At 42.5% G+C, this 16646-nt stretch overlaps 4 protein-coding genes across 4 annotated transcripts; 1 reads left to right on the top strand and 3 right to left on the bottom strand.

Annotated features, from left to right (window-relative positions):
• Positions 1-97: 97 nt before the first annotated feature.
• On the bottom strand, positions 98-4215 carry LOC135672017 (beta-galactosidase 11-like). Its single transcript, XM_065180472.1, has 19 exons — positions 4018-4215; positions 3838-3933; positions 3643-3755; positions 3493-3559; positions 3323-3415; positions 3083-3226; positions 2898-2992; positions 2651-2756; positions 2488-2572; positions 2247-2368; positions 1987-2154; positions 1729-1910; positions 1546-1655; positions 1347-1456; positions 1158-1265; positions 968-1069; positions 734-879; positions 321-657; positions 98-247 (listed from the first exon to the last, which is right to left on the bottom strand). The coding sequence occupies exons 1-19, from the start codon at positions 4213-4215 to the stop codon at positions 98-100; spliced, it is 2532 nt and encodes an 843-aa protein (XP_065036544.1).
• Positions 4216-4746: 531 nt separating this feature from the next.
• LOC135642558 (E3 ubiquitin ligase BIG BROTHER-related-like) lies at positions 4747-8586 on the bottom strand. Its single transcript, XM_065158811.1, has 7 exons — positions 8256-8586; positions 7837-8146; positions 7711-7751; positions 5620-5661; positions 5402-5523; positions 5208-5316; positions 4747-5059 (listed from the first exon to the last, which is right to left on the bottom strand). Exons 1-7 carry the CDS (start codon positions 8475-8477, stop codon positions 5015-5017), a joined length of 891 nt encoding a protein of 296 aa, XP_065014883.1. The 5' UTR covers positions 8478-8586; the 3' UTR covers positions 4747-5014.
• Positions 8587-11036: 2450 nt separating this feature from the next.
• Positions 11037-14881, top strand: LOC135642563 (non-specific lipid transfer protein GPI-anchored 7-like). Its single transcript, XM_065158819.1, has 3 exons — positions 11037-11459; positions 11707-11739; positions 14518-14881. The coding sequence occupies exons 1-3, from the start codon at positions 11129-11131 to the stop codon at positions 14625-14627; spliced, it is 474 nt and encodes a 157-aa protein (XP_065014891.1). The 5' UTR covers positions 11037-11128; the 3' UTR covers positions 14628-14881.
• Positions 14882-15287: 406 nt separating this feature from the next.
• Positions 15288-15936, bottom strand: LOC135672328 (cytochrome b-c1 complex subunit 6, mitochondrial-like). Its single transcript, XM_065180784.1, has 2 exons — positions 15694-15936; positions 15288-15621 (listed from the first exon to the last, which is right to left on the bottom strand). The coding sequence occupies exons 1-2, from the start codon at positions 15808-15810 to the stop codon at positions 15454-15456; spliced, it is 285 nt and encodes a 94-aa protein (XP_065036856.1). The 5' UTR covers positions 15811-15936; the 3' UTR covers positions 15288-15453.
• Between the last annotated feature and the right edge of the window lie 710 nt (positions 15937-16646).

Below are 16646 nucleotides of genomic sequence, written 5' to 3' on the forward strand. Positions count from 1 at the left end.
ACAGAAATGAACCAACTACATCCACCTACCTTCCCTAACATGAGATTGCTGAGGACGATATCCAATTCGACCACTTCCAATCTCTTCTCCTTGTGTTCTATCCGATTGCAGAAGTCACTTGCAAAGCGCTCCCGAGTGCACATTTAGCATGGACTGCGAGTGTGCCTGTCGTCCCTACGCAGTTGATGTCTGCTCCATAGGCTTCGTACGACATCGACAACGCGCAGTTCTTCTTTCCCAAGCAGGCCTGGCAGCGTCGAACAAAGAGGATGAGTTGGTGTGCTTCAGCTTAAATGAGTTGAATGGTAATGGAACTTCACCTTCTCGACCACAGCTTTGGTCTGTGGAGCATGGCAAGACCCCCGGGAGTAGTTGCCGCACAAGCCTTCAGGGTTGCCGAAGCTGGCGAAGGCAATGGAATGGATCACCTTCTTCCCTGTACACTTCAAACGAGCCTCTGGGTGTGCCACCGTCCCGAGCTTGCTGCTCTCCCTCAGCGACGACGACGCCTGTCCCGGGAAGAGCTCTGAGACGAAGGTGCAGATGTTGTCCCTCTTCACTGTCATCATCACGATGCCCTCTGGCTTCCCTCGGTGCTCCTCGAAGACGACCATGAGGTTGTCCTTCGGCTTCAGCAAGGATCGAGGAACGTGATACCTGACATCGATGGGTGAATCAGCAGGAAGTACCTCGTTTCTTGTAGTTCAAGGAGGCTCGGATCACGATGACTTACACTGATTGAGAAGGCTTTTGTAGGGGATTGAGGTAGGACACCCAGTATCGACCTATGCTCTCGCCATTGATCCATACCATTCCTTTGCTCATCGAGGTCAAATCCAAAGCAACAGGGTCATTTCCAGAAGGAGCATCGAAGTATCTCTGGCGACAAGATCGGACAGTGAGGAACGCTGATCCTTATGCAGCAGCAAATGTTCGAGCAGCGATTCATGGTTCCCTTAGTTCATACCTTGTACCATGTGATCGGCATGTCATTCTGAGCCTGCGTCCAGTTAACATTGTTGACTCCTTTCTCGTTGAATATGCCCAGCTTCTCACCTACCAATCCAACCTGTGCAACAGCGAAGAACTCCGCTTAGTTACCAAGTTGTTTCTTTTGGATCTAAATCAAGAACTGAAATCAAAATGAGGGAAGAGACCTGATGACCCCATCCATTTTGCGACAAGTCCAGGGTTCCCGTGTTAAGACCTTGGATGACGACGGTATGAACGCCGGCAATCCTGTGTTCCAAGTACGATCCGCTATTCTTCACGAAGGAATCTTAAACATCAGCATTGCTAGCTTTGACTCAAAAGGAAATGAAACTTGTAGGATTCTGTCTTTGTACCGGTAATCCAATTGTCATGCACAATATGGTTACGTGGTTGATTCCTGCTCCTAGAGCGATTGGTTGATGGAAGACGAAGCTTTTCTCGATGTTGGTACCATGTCCAGACCCTGGAAGACTCAGATACATCAAGTGTGTGCACCGTGAAGGCATTGGGAGTCTGATGTACCAGAGAATATGAGGAACAAGGCAGTCATACCTGCGTGCCTTCCATTGACGAAAGCATGCATTGCATGGCCAAGGTTTGAGACCAGCAATACAGGGCGGATGTCATGCCTCCTGGGTAAATCATCATCCTCTAACCTGAAGCTGCGATGGTGCGGAAAGAACAGTCAGCAACCTGATGATGTCTAATGCCATTCGGAAATGATGAGTTGCTCACCTTGTGGTGTACCACAGGTAGTCAGATGTGTCCTTGGTCATGTTGAACAGCTCTAAGGTACTTCTTGATCTAACCCGAGTATCGCGAAATCTCGGAATGTGGTCCTTGTGCATCTGCCACTGGTTGTTCATGCTGGATTCCTTGGCTACATGGAACGTCCTCGCATTGTGCTGTGAAATCACCTGCTCAATAGATCGACATGGTTACGCTGCATCTGAAATGTGACCGAGTTCTGTCCTCGCAGAGAAGTCCTCTTACCTTCTGAGTATTGAAGGCCACGGTCTTACAGTCCGGGAGGATGCTGATGGAGCGTCGAGGCAGATAGTAATCTGTACCTTTGAAGTTGACGGTGCCTTCTATTTTCCGATTGCTATTGGAGAGGAAAGCAGCACAAGCCTTCATACCAGGATTCTCATACACCGTCGCCTGGCATGTAAAACCAAGAACACATCACTCTAACTCCGATCAAGCACTGCACTACCAACTCTGCTCACACTAACAGTTGTATCAGTTTATACCTCGAAACCATCTATGTCGAATGTTTGGACAGAAGAGACTCCCCAGAGTAAAGCCTTACTGCACAGCCGCAAAGCATGGTGCAGGTGGCTGAGGTGTCCGTACTTGGGCTCCTTGTGCAGACCTTAATAAGCAGCAATCATCCCAAAGCAGAGTTACTACTACTGCTACTGTATGAACAAATTAGAAGCTCAAATCAATGTAGGAAACTGCGACTGAGGCTTAAGCTTTTAGAGTTCTAACCAAATTCATCCAGAGGAGCCTCGTCATAATACCGCGTCATGGCGAAAGAGGAACCTGACCTTCCAAAGTTTGTTCCTCCATGATACTGTAAGTGAACATACAAAGCCATTGTGGTAAGATTTCTTCTTCTAGTCTTACTATCAAGAAGCGATGCAATGATTACCATGTAGTAGTTTACTAGTGTTCCATTCTTCGAGAAGAACCGAGCGACAGAGTATGCAAGATCCTCTGCTGATCTTTGAGATGGCGGGTCACCAAACACCCTGTATCTGAACACATCAAAGCAAGACTAGATTACTTCTTCTGTTGAACACATCAAAACCTTCATGTTTCGGTCAATAATCTGATCGAGGTTGGTGATTGACCATGACACCTTCTGGCCTTCGTTTCTGCTTTGGTCTTATACTTACTGAGCAGTCCAGTTCTCTGTCCACAGGAAGGGCTTGGTCGAATTATTAGGGACTTCGAAAGTGTCTCCGCAGTTCCTTCCGTTGCATGCATTGATCTGCATTTTACATGATCCATTAGTGTATATATATATATGTATACCTCAACAAGTAGAATGTATCACTTTGCTTGAGCTATGTAGGCTTACCACTGGACCGGGAGCAGACTTCTCCTTGCACATCACCCATGGCACTCCGGTCTTGAGATCCACAGCCATGTTGCCTGCCCACCGCACGTATCTCAGTCCTGCGTCTTTGTATGCATGAGCCACATTATTGTACTCGTTCTCAACCTGTTGCAGTGAGATTTTGTTGTATGTTGTTTCAGTGGAAAAGCAGGAGTTGGTGAACTGATGGACCAACATGGAGGAGACGAGAGGACTCGGAACCTGTGAGAGAATGATAGGACCACCTTGGGAAGCAAAGAGTTTCTCATCCTTCATCAGGGAAACCACCTTTTCCACAAATCTTTTCATATGATACTGCACGCAAGTGAGAAGTTTTAGTACATCATGTACGAGGATATCATGTTTCATCAGCAGACTATTTCCTACTACACCTTGAAGGGTGGATTGTCTGTTCGAAAGCTAATGTTCTGGACCTCCTTCAACCAATATGGAAACCCTCTAAAGTACATCTAGCAACAGTGTCAGTCGTCTGATGCATGTACAGAACACAGAACACAGAGCAGGGGCTAACATATGTTTACCCATAGTTCCATTCGGCCTCGATGTAGGGACCGATCCTTAGCGTCGCATACATTCCTTTCTTCTCGATCAGCTTGATGAATCTCACCACGTCATACTTCCCTTGAAAGTTGTACTGTGATAAGCAATGCGAGATTGAGAAGCAATGCTTCGTTTGCATTATGGCTTCTTTGACAGGAGTGTATTAACGTGAGTACCTGCCCCTGCACAGGCTCGTGGAGGTTCCAAAACACGTAGGTTTGGATCACATTTAGCCCGCCATGCTTAGCGCTCGCGATGATCTCTGGCCACATCTGATCAGCCAAACACATACAATGGAAACCACCTGGTTAGCCTCTGCGTCATGATTGAGTGGAAGCAGCGAGGTTGATGGCTACCTCGGGCGTGCTTCTGGGGTAGTGGACGGACCCCGAGAAGAGGAGCTCTCTCCTGCCGTTTAGGATCAGCGAGCGGCGATCGTACGTCACTCCTTGGGAGGTACCACCTCTACGGCCTGCAACATCGCTAACCAGCAGGGTCAAGAGGAAGAGAGTTCGGATCGACGACCTGGCAATGGTCTCCGGCGACACCACCATCGTGGCTCAGGGAATGGGATGATGAAGCGAGCACCGCGATGCTGTCGTTGACAGCCTATTGGAGCAGGGACGACGAAGAGAATGGTGGGGGTGTAGTGCTCCTCTACGTAAACGTGGTGCTTAAGGTTGCGAAGAAGGGGTGGTGAAGACGGCTTGAGGTTCTGAGGCCATGGGGAAGCCCTTAAGTAGAGCCCGAGGAAGGGGGGAAGAGGCGCGAAGGTGTGGTGGTGTTTCATCTCTGCGTCCTCTTTTCCATCCACTTCACTCCCTCCACTTTGTACGTGGTGGATGGTCTGAAATTAAAATGGCCTGAGCTCCCACGTTGACCAGGTCAACATACACAAATATACATACATATATATATATATATATGTATATATTAAATGAGATATATATATTATTTATAATCTTAATGTTTCATTCAATTTAATGGGTGAGTTGATTCACATAATCTTGAATTTGTACAAATTCATCAGTTGCTTCCAATCATTAAAAACATATCCTAAAAATAGTTCAAGGATTCATGGAATATAAGCATACAATTCCAATTCTCATTATGATAGTTTTAGCACCATGGTTTAACACAGTATTCCTTATCATACAAATGTTAACACAAAGAAAAGGTTTTAGCACATTGAATGCATTAACTTAAACACTGCATCATAATATAGCATTTTATGCAAAAGTTACAACCAATTGCTTCCATCTTAATCATAATGAAGCGCCGAATAACCAACCGACAGAAGCAATGGCATCGAAGAGTATTGCAAGAAGATGATTGTGGTTTGGTTTTATCAGATCATCTCTCCGACGTAGAGACCTCAGCACTGCAGACAGGACATACCTACAAGGGGAAAATAATATATAATTGATTAAAACACTAATCGTTTTGGAGGGTTTAACAAGGTGGATGTGGAAGCAGAAAAACCAAATGATAAGTTAGATTGGTAATCTGATATAAAGCGGTACCATTCTTTTTTCTAGGGTATTACCTTGTTTATCTGGAGCCACTTGTTTACGCATTCAGAGTGGTATTTATGCTTGCAAGAAAGCAACACCAAAGAATCACCTTCCTCGTACTCCAGCCGGCATATAACACACCTGCAGCATTCATTTAATTGTCACTAGACTAATATCACATCTTACATAAATGACAACAGCAAAAAGCCTAAAGGGAAATGCATACTGTTCAGCACTGCCATCTTGCGCATTTTCTGCTTTGTAACTTACTGAAGGCAAAGCGGCAATTGTATCAGCAGAAAGACCTCTGCTTTCGGTTCCAACTACCTCACCTAGTGCAACCAATTCCTAAAGTAGCAGTAACATCAAAGACTGACTCGAGAAGTAAGCAATGAAAGGCTTAGATTTTTCTTTTTGTGTTTTTGGTGGAAGGAAATCTCTTACCTCATATGAGTATTCATCTGGATCAACCTCTTGCCAAGTATCCTGCAATGGAAAATATGACTTAAGGCAACCTCATAAGTTCAAGGTATTACATTCCAAGCATTTCCCCAATTTAATGATCAGAGTTTGAATTGACCATTTCATTTATTTCTCCCAAAGCTTTTCATTTGAATTAAATTGGTCTATGATGTAAATGGTCAATATTGATGAGAGCATGAAAACATATTAGTGGTTACTTGTAACTATTTAACTTACACAACATTGTGCTTTCTGAAACATTATACACAAACATTATGACATCCAACCTTAAATATTACACAAAATTACACAGTAACCAATCTTATTCAAAGAGGTAAGGACTGGTTTGAATGACAGCTAGGCTGGCTGGAAGCCAATTTGGGAACTTACTGTGGTTCCTAAGGTGAAGATCTTTATTTGAAAGCTTGTGTGCGGGTAGACATCCGATGTCAGACCTGTTACCAGATTCTCTAATTCTCCTCCTATGCCTTGCCTGGTCTGTTTGCCATTTTCCGATTCTGCCAGACACATCATTTGAATGCCATTCCCTCAATTATTGGCAGTTTATGCAAGATTAACCGAACTGGGAGTTCATCTTTTAAGATCAATGGGCTGCAGGAAAGTGGATTGAGGAAGGGCCAGATTTGGATAACGAGACTATTGGAAGTTTCCTTGCTGTAATTGCTAACTCTCTTCGGATCCTATGTAATCACCCTAATGACTTCATTTTCTAAACAGCAAAGCCCAGATTGCGTCATTATAATGTAAAGCTTTTGCTTACAATTGTGGGAAGTGGTGCCTTCCACAATAGTCTGTGGCATATGAGTATATGAATCAGGAAGACTTACCAGATTTTCCTATGAATTATTACTTTGTTTTAGAATATGATGCTCCTTTCACCAGTTAATCTGAAATTAGCAAGCATGGGATATGCATTCAAGATTTACAGGGAAGAATTCTTGCTTAATAGTTGTGCCGCAACATGAGCTCATATTGTTCTTCACGTTGAGAGCTGCGCAATTTTGGAGGCTCTACAGCATGCAGGGATTTAATGAATTTAAAAGCACTTGGACAAGTTCGGACTCTCTTCAAGCTGTTAGATTCCTGAACAATTTTGTTAAGAAACATCCTAAATGATATGTATTTTGTTATCTAAGAGAGTGAACATTATCAAATGGGGTTTCTTGTACAAGTAATAAGAAGAACCACATCACAGCTAAACAGTCTCCTATCTGTGGAGTGGTGACTCAATCAATTACCAATTTGCTACGAACACTTAATTTTAGCTTAAAATGACCAATGCAAATCACTTGGCAACAAGTGAGAATAATATAGTTATGCCAAGCTGCATATGAACTAAGGTTGTAGGAGAGTAACAAAAGAAGCAAGGATAATAGAGTAGTTGGCTGCAATAATATGAATGGAGATCAAGGATGAGATGGATATGATCATTCTTGTTGTTACTAAACCTTTTACCGTCCAACAATTAGATCGATAGTACCATACAATCACAATCAAACCAAATAGGAGCTGTATTCATATGTTTCTTTTAACAACTTTCATACGTAACTACAAGATTAGCAATCACAAAGGGGGAATGCAGTAGGTTCTTCAGAAGCAATTCTTTAAGTTTTTCTTGTTGTCAACATAATCAGAGAGAAATATTTTACTTCATGAGTCCTAAACACACTTATTATAATAGATAGATACATAAGACATGATGGAAGCACAAGACTTCAAACACATAGCAGCAACACATGTTTATTTATTTGTTCTTTTTTACTTCTCAACACTATAAAAAGTTTGCTTTGTTGATAAAAATCTTTACTTGGGTACCAATAAGACATGTATTAGACTTCTGCATCATTCAAAACATAAGAAAGTGCCAAGAAGTGTTCAAAATATAAGCAAAACCTTTGTTTCTTCAGCTATTTTACAAATAGCAGAGATATGGCACAAAACAATGAGGGAAAACTACAAAACCTTTTTTGCAATTCAAACAACAGCATCAAGTGCAAGATTTATATGAGTTACGAAACCAGTAGTACCCAAGAGAAAATTTTGGCAATTCACCTGAGAGTTACTGCCATGGTCCCCATGATCATCCGACGCCCCTAAAAAGAAACAGACTAGAAGTTAATTCAAGATCCAAGCGACCATAATCCAACAAATAGTAAGCTCTAACCAGCATCCTCTCACATTCGTTCAATCCTGTGAGGGCCATCAATCGTACAGCCACCTCCCGCTCTTCGGCGTCCTGCAGTGCCCTTGCGAATGCCTCATCGTCTTCAAACTCAGCTGGATCGGCATCAGAATCATTGGCGTCAAACGCGTCCTCGTCGTAGTCGCTCCCCTCGATGCTCCCGTCATCCTCCTCGACGACACGTTCCGGCTCGTCTCCCACCCCATCCTCATCCTCCTCCCCATCGTAATCGTAGCTTCCGGCGTCAGAACTCTCGTAATCGCTGTCATCAACGCCGTTCATCCTCAGCATCGCGTACGCCCTCTCCTGCGCCCAATCGCCAACATTAAAAGGATGTCAAAAACCCTCACTCCCGAGACTAAAACGTGATTCACACACGGAGGAGCAGGAGGCGATTGAGGGATCGGACGGACACCTGTTCTTGGAGGGCGCGAGCGAGGGCAAGGTCGGCATCGACCTGGCTGAGGCTGGTGAAAGGCGTGCGGGCCGGGGGCGGCGAAGGGGGAGGGGGCCCCGCCTCAGCGGGGGGCGGCGCCTCCCCGGCAGTCGGCGAAGACGTCGTAATCGTGTTGGGATTAGGGTTCCCTCCATCGGTGGCATGTTTGCTTCCGGCGCCGCTTTCTTGGCCGTTCTCCATTATTACGCCGTCAAAGAAGAGCGAGAGGAGAGATTAATAGAGGCGTGCGAGCATGTGAGGGATAATTTCCTTGTATATCTGCGTAGGGACCAATTGCACGACAGGTAAACTGACGGGTAAGTCGGCGGAGTACGAAAAGCTTCGCTTTCTGATCGACATCGATTCCAAATGGACCAGATCTCTAGAATTAGAACGGAGGAGCAGTTTAGATTAACCGATACCGAGGAGTAGTTCGATAAACACAAAGCAGCTGTTGCGGCAGCCAACGAAGGATCCGGAGTTGTTTAACGTGGGAGATAGGAGCAACGGAAACGACCGACGGGACGTCAAGCAGCTGGTGGTCTTGGTAGGTACGGTGCCTTGTGCTTGTGGAAAACGGGAATCCGGGCTCTGCACGTATTCTAAAGCAGGTGCATCATTTCTTTTTTTGGGTGCGTTAATTACGTATTACCGCATCTTAGTATTTAGACTTAAAAAAATTTACCATAGAATCTCTATAATTAAAAAAATAAAAAATCTAACTTTATTTACGGTAACATCATTAATTTTATCAAAAAATATATCAATAATTAATAAAAAAATATTTTTAATATCTTAAATAATGTCGTTGGGTTACGAGTGATTATTATGATGAGGAGAGAGAGTGAGGATGAGAGGTGAGACGACGGTACAAATGCAAACGTTCTACATTTACGTCAACATCGATGTAGATGCCTAGTAACCCTTTTCGTCATTCTGTATCGGCGTCGCATGGTAATTGCATCGATGTTCATGCAAATACAACAAAATGAGTGCTCGATACTTATATCGACATTGATTCAAATGCAAAACAACGTTACCCTTCCTCACAACATTGTTAATGCCGACACAGATGTAGAGCAATCGTCGTATTGTATCTAAATCTGCGTTGATGTCGATATATATGCTAAGTGGAAAAATCTTTCATCGCTTTACATCTATATTTATGTCAGTGTCGATGCAAATGTTGAGTGGCATTTGTGTCGTTGTCTCATCTTTCTCTTCATCCACAATAGCTACCCACGGTACTGCATCACCAGTGAAAATATAAATATGATGTTGAAATTATCTTTTTGTCCATCAGTTTCATATTTTTGTTGATAAAACTGATAATACTATAGTAAATACAACTAAATATTTCACTTTCATAGTTACAAAGATTCAAATATAAATTTTTGAAGTTAGACCGAAATGTTAAAACGGTCTAACTAAAAAAAAAACCGTGATAAGAGGATTCTGTTCACTTCTTTTATTTTCATCGTTCTTTGCGTGCGTATAAGCACAATAAAAAGACAAATCTACCCTAAATCGGCTTAGGGCAGAAGGGCCCAAATACATGAGCAAGATTAGATATCACAGACACGGAAAGATTAGATATCATTGAGTCGATTAGAAGAGCCCAAATACATTGATAGTAAGATTAGATATCATATAAACGCAGACAGACACGGAAAGAAAAGGGTACAAATCAGAATTAGTGGCCAAACTGAGCTGACCAAAAACATTGACTTTTGTGTTCCGGATTTTGCATATTCCGCTATCCAAATTTCAATTATATATATATATATATACAGAATATTATTTATTACTCTGTTCATATACAGAATCATCGTATGACTTTCTATACAGAATGCATTAACCGAGTGGCTTCGCTGGAGACAGAGGTTTGAGTGGCACAGTATGGGAAATGAGAAGGCCGACCGCATGCCATTATGATTCGCCATCATTGTATCTACGTATTCACATCTCGCAATTGAGGTCACATGCACTCAATGATGATCTACAATACTGTGAACCTCCTTTAATGTAAGGAGCTTACATTTTTCTTACCATAGCATAATGTAATCAAAAATTAAGAACCTTGTATTTACAAAAGTGAAATATTTAATTTCGTTGTACTAATAAAATCTTCTCTCTCATAATTTTTAATTATATAAATTTATCTTTTTAATTTTATATAAAAAATCTTAATATTTTATTTTGATAAGTTTAGAGATCTTAATATAATTTTTAAAAACATAAAAAAATAATTAATTATAAAAAAAACTATAATTAACTCTTAATAAAATAAAACCAACCCACAGAAGCAACCCCTCGTTTAATTCATGCCCCCCATCTGCCATCCCTGTAACTACAGACAGGGATGACAGCTGCGCAATAAAGGGCGACCTTCATCATTGCCGAGCACAGTAAATGGCCGAGGTTGAAGAAGGGTGAAAGACCTCTTCCATGGGCCGTAAACCATAACCCTTGGGGATATGTAGTCATCACGGTAACAGTCATTTCGTGATGCTGCTGCCGCCTTCACACCTCCCGCACGCTCAGCTACTCCCCAGCTGGAGAGTAAAGTGTTCGCCACGCTCCACCGTCCAAGTAGGTAGAAGACACACCGCACGAGGCTGCTGGCGCTCCGTGGGCCCCATCGTCGCTGACGAGTGAAGGCTCGCCACCCAATCGAATAGCTCTGGACGCTGCCTCGGTGCAGGTAGATGAGCCCGAGTCCCTCGGCGGTTTGGAGCGTTTATTTAGGCGTCGCAGTGTGCTCGCGACGGGCGACACGAGTCAGTTGGGGTGCTGTGTTGCTGGCTTTCTTTGGTCTTTTGGGGAAAGGGGAAGGAGAACGGTGGACGGAGATGGGCGTCCATTTCGCTGCGGGTCTGATGGCGATGGCTGTGGTGGCGGCCGCGGTGGCGGGATCGGCGGCGCAGTCGCCGCCGGATTGCGTGTCGAATCTGGTGGGTTGCGCTGGGTACCTGAACTCGACGACCACGCCGCCGGATTCCTGCTGCAATCCACTGAAGCAGGCGGCCAAGACTCAGCTGCCCTGCCTCTGCTCCCTCTTCAACAACACCGCCGTCCTCAGGGCCTTCAACGTCAACATCACCCAGGCCATCCAGATGTCCAAGCGCTGCGGCGTCTCTACCGACCAGCGCGCCTGCGAAACCGCCACGGCCAGCGGCACCAGTAAACCACTCTACCCTCCCCTCCCTTCACCTCCCCTGTTCTACCTTTTGCTCAACTTTACCTTCTCACGAGGAGGGGTGTGGATCGTTACCTCGGAGCCCGTGGAATTAAAGTTGGATAGATGGAGAATATTTCGAGATTTATCCGTACTTCTCTTGTGTTTATAGTCGTAAAGTTCAGACCTTTTCTTTAGATCGTTCGGATCGCCTAATTTTGGTCTTAACATATTTCTTTGTTTTATTTGCAGCTGCAACTCCATCGTCCTCCAACAATGACACCGGTATGCCATCAATACTCTTTCATAGTACTGTGACCATTACTTTTATGTTTGTTGGTTGACTAGATTATTTTGTCGACAAGAATCAAAGTGTTTGAATTGTCAAAAATAATGTCTAGTTTTGCTTTACTCCTAGAAAATTGTATCATATAGGCAATCTCTTACTGCTTTTGCCAACCGTTAATTGGTATATTTTTGGTGTTGGTCTAGGAAAACGGAACTATGCATAGATATGCTGAGACAAGAAGAAGACATTATCTGTAATATTTTGAGTAGTCTATTGTTGGACATCGAGGTTTACCCTGTACAAGAAGTACGTGAGAAATATGAACTTAATAAGGCGAGTTGTAGTAAGTGAGGGCCGGGCATAAATTTTAGAGATAACTTTGTGCTTGATTGCAGAATATGCTACGTAGAATGCATGACAATGATGAATTATTTAGAAACAGTTTAAAGCTTATAATGGCTTTATGTAATAATTGCTTATAGCGGCATGATGATTGGAGCAGGTAAGAGGTTATATAATGATTCGTTGCGATAAATATTTGCGCAGCACCACCTTTTCAATGCTGTGTTTGGAAATTTGTACCTTTTTAGGCATATCAGCTTCTATAAGGTATTTTATATGTGCCTATTTGTAGTAAAACTAAACATCTGAAATAAAACATAAAACCAATCCATTGACCAGAATTATTATCATAAAAAAAGGGAAAGTTTAACTTTTGCCTCTTTTATTTGAAGAAAGAAGAAATCATGTAAATATAGAAGCCAAAAGCCAGTTCACCTTGTTATGTGCTAACTCTGCTACCAACCAAACTTAGTTGGTCGTCTCTGGTCAATTCTTTGTGTATTTGCTTATTTCTGTGTACTAATCTCTTTGCTTGGGGCTTATATTGTTCCTTGTGGCATATGCTCCATTTCACAACTATTCTTTTTGTACTCCTTGCCATAACTTGGTCTTGTTTATCTGCCAATGGTTTTGAGTCTAATTTGCTTGTCATCTTGGCCATGGACACCAGTTACTTTACAACTCTACCATTCACTTAGGGATGTGTCAGTTGTGCACCAAACTTGTCAGTCTTTTACTTCTAAGTAGCTCCTTGAGCTGTGCTTTCTTCGGTATATCAGGCCGTGTTCGTAGAAAGATAAATGTTTTTTACGTCCACTTAGTAACACATGTCAAGCATTCACCATGTTTGTGTGGTCTAATCACTAATGTCCCCTCATCTCCTATTTTATCTTCCTCATCTTTCTCATTCCTTTGCCCACTTCATCCTAAGCCCCTGTTATCTATCCATGACAAAAAACAATTGTTTATCTTATTTTTGGGAAATAATAAAAAAATCTAACAATAGATTGAATCCAACAGCTGCATTTTCAAGAATTTGCACCAACCTTCACTAAGTTTTTTTTTTTTTTTCTCTTTTTAAACCATGCAAACATCCATTGCCATAATAACATTTCTCCTTGTATATTTGTACAGTTGGGATTCATTCTCATCTTATAACCCATATTCTAAATTAAGTTGCAAATATGACTGTTTTACTTGTCCACTTGATGTGTTGATGGTCTTTCTCCTTGCAGTTAGGCAGAGATTTTGAATGTATTCAATGACTATGGACGCTAATTTTGGTTTAAAATTATTCAAGCAGTTGGATGAGAAGCAATCTCTTTGGCTGTGCTATTTTTTCACTCAAAATTTTTGGAGTTGGTTTTTGTAAATTCTAGAATTGCGTTTGGGCAACCTATATGTCATAAATAACATAGTATCCCATGCTTCCTTTATGTGTATATATTTGATCGTTGGAATATATTTATGCTGGTTAGAAGATCTTCATAGCTAGCTTCAGTTTTATATGACAAACAGAAAATAATATAATTTGGTACAGGGGTACTGTTTTGACCAGTTTTCTCTTAGTATAACTTCTTTTTCCTCTTTATCTGACTCAAAATGTTCTTGGTGAAACCAATTGACTAGTTTAGTTCTAGATCTTTAATGTGCTACTTGATGATGGTGATCATTGCTCACCATCAGGCAAGGTCTTCTCCAAGTGGGGGATTGCTAATGAACTCTAATTTTCACTTTTTTGGGCCTAAACTAAATTTTGAGCCAGGTGCTGGTGCAAATCATTTGCTTTATTTTTCTTTTCTTAAAATTACTCCTTCCAATTCATGTAGTCTGCCCTTTGTCTCATGATTTTAGTCTGCCCTTTGTCTCATGATTTTGTTACTTAGACTTATGTACTTGTTAGATACTCAGGTTTGAGTACTTCACTCTGTATCATTTAATCATTGGATCGGTTGTTTGAGAGCTGCAGTGGTGAACTAGATATAGAAGGTTGTTAATTGGAACGAGGAAAGTTCACTCATTTGATGATATGTAAACGATGTCATAATAAATGCACCATGTTAGATCTTCTGTAGCATGAACTTTCTAAGAATCAATAAATGCATTCTTATTGTTTCAAAAAAAAGCTATGTTAGATCTTCTCTGTCCTTCTGGCACCATTAATCTAAATTGACTCACCTCATTTAGAAAGCTCCTTAAATGGATTTTCTGCATTTGGTTTTTATGAATAGACATTTTTATTCTTTTATCTCCAGTGATTCACCCATCCAAACACTAGCTTTTCTGTATGGCTTTCAAACAACGATAGAATTAGTCTTTTTGTTGCATTTTTAAACTACTCACAAACACCAAGAAAAAGTCAAATTTCCTTTCCAAGTAGACTCATTCTTTAATTCTTACGCTTGTTCTTGATTTTGTTTCGGGTGCTTCAGGTTCTTCTGCAGGCAAAGACAGCAGCTCTGCAAATAGGGCGACATCAATCGGATTGCCTGGCCTGGTGTGCTTACTGTTATGCTGGTGGTCGCTCATGACAGAGAGCTGAAGTGATCCGTTTGGTCCAGAGCATGGCTCTCGCTCTCAATTATTTTTCTTTCTTCGAAACATTTGAACTTTGAGTGTATGCTGAAGTTGTTTGATGCTAGAGAATCATGTCAGTCCAGTTAAGTTCCTCATGTGAATCTTGCTCTGTATCTTCCTATTCCAATCATGCAGCCTTGGTGTTCATTGTAATATCCTTGTGTCCTTTTAGCTAATTTGTGATGCTTTATTGGCCAATATATAAGATGACTAGCTCAAGAGTGCATTTGCTTGCCTTCCAATTATGGCGCTTGCTTGGCACTGAAGCCATGGAAAGACCCTAGAAGACCAAGAAGATTTTGATGTATATATATTATGGAGTCTAGTTTAAGTGGGGTGTGTGTGTGTATCCTCTGAAGTTTGTGGTCTTTCTATTTGCTTCTCTAAATATAATTTTACCACATGTATATAGCCCTATAAAATTCAAACAATTGCATAAAAATGTTGAAACTCAAAATAGCTGTTTATATTCTTTAGAAAATATTATATATATATATATATATATATATATATATATATATATATATATCTCTCTCTCTCTCTCTCTCTCTCTCTCTCTCTCTGACAGGTTCGTGGAAGGCTACATGTATCCAACGACAAGAAACACAAGATCTAAGACGAAATGTGAATAATAATGGCCACAATCAATTTATTTGACATGTACGATCATGAACACAAATGTGTATACATATCCAACAACGAAGTTGCCGATTATTTTCGTTTATACGTCCACATGACGACACAGTCGAGTACAGAACGATCACCACGTCCTCATGCAGACGTGAGAAGGGTTAGGACGTCTGTGCAGTCGCAGTGGCCACTTCCTCCGCGCTCATCTCCTCCTTCTCCTCGGCCTTGTGCTCGCCTCCTTCCACAGCAGGCTCAACCTCTTGGGGCTTCGCCTCACTCGATGTCTCTTCCTTGCTCTCCTCGGCAGTCTCGTTGGATTCCGCCACGACCTAATAGACAGTGTCAGATCAGGGAAGAGAATCGTAAGAGAATCAACGGCAGCCAGTTAGGCTCTTTGGTACCTCAGCGGCCTCGGCGGTGGCGGTGACGGTCACGTCGGTGGGAGCTAAGTTATTGGCTGGTGGCGCCTCAGGAGCCTGGCCTTCGGTGGTCGTCGGCTTACTCGCACAGCCGCCCATGGTTTCTTTTTGGCTGTGGAGGAAAAAGCGTTTCAGATGCTTGGAGGAATGGCGAGGTGGAAGTGAGCAGCTGACCAGTTTTTATAGGGTGGCAGGATTAGAGAGAGAGAGAGAGAGAGAGAGAGACATGGGTGGTGTGAAGGCTGTGTTTATATTTAGGGAAGGAATGAGCGGAGGATGGGCGACATGGTTGTTGAGGTAACGTTGGCTCCTTCAAATGGATATGTAGAATTTCTTTACTATGATTTTTCAAGAAAATATAATAATTCAAAAATAAACCCTTTAACGGAGAAAATAAAACACCTTCCAAAAATGATAAGTTTCCGGATTATATATTATAATAGCATCAGAAAAGTTGATCCTCTCAATAAAAATTATCATAAATCCATTATAATAATATAAAAAATAACATCTAAAATATTAAAAATAACATATGTTATCAAACTGGGTTGGTGGCTCGTCGCGAATCGTGTCCATCATAAAACCTCGTACACCGTCCTCGCGCGACAGCGATGCCCACAGGAACACGACTTCTCCGGATCGACCGTCCCGTTACCCTGCCCTGCGTGTAATCCTGCTCCGATCCCACCGCCCCGGACGCTCCAATCGGAACCGTAGGTAACGGATACGATGCGTCGCCCCGCGCGTTCTCTTGAACATCTTCCGAAGAGTCCTGGCACGTGGCGCGTCGAGGACGACCAGTTGCGGGTCGAATCGGATGCGGGGCAGGGGAAATATCTGAACTGGTGGCCCAGCTCGAGACATGTCACTGCGGGCCCCGCGGACCACGGGTGGCGGCAAACGCGGTGTACGTCGACGTGGCCCGCACGCCATCC

Source organism: Musa acuminata, chromosome BXJ1-4 (genome assembly GCF_036884655.1).
Source record: "Musa acuminata AAA Group cultivar baxijiao chromosome BXJ1-4, Cavendish_Baxijiao_AAA, whole genome shotgun sequence".
Taxonomy (NCBI): domain Eukaryota; kingdom Viridiplantae; phylum Streptophyta; class Magnoliopsida; order Zingiberales; family Musaceae; genus Musa; species Musa acuminata.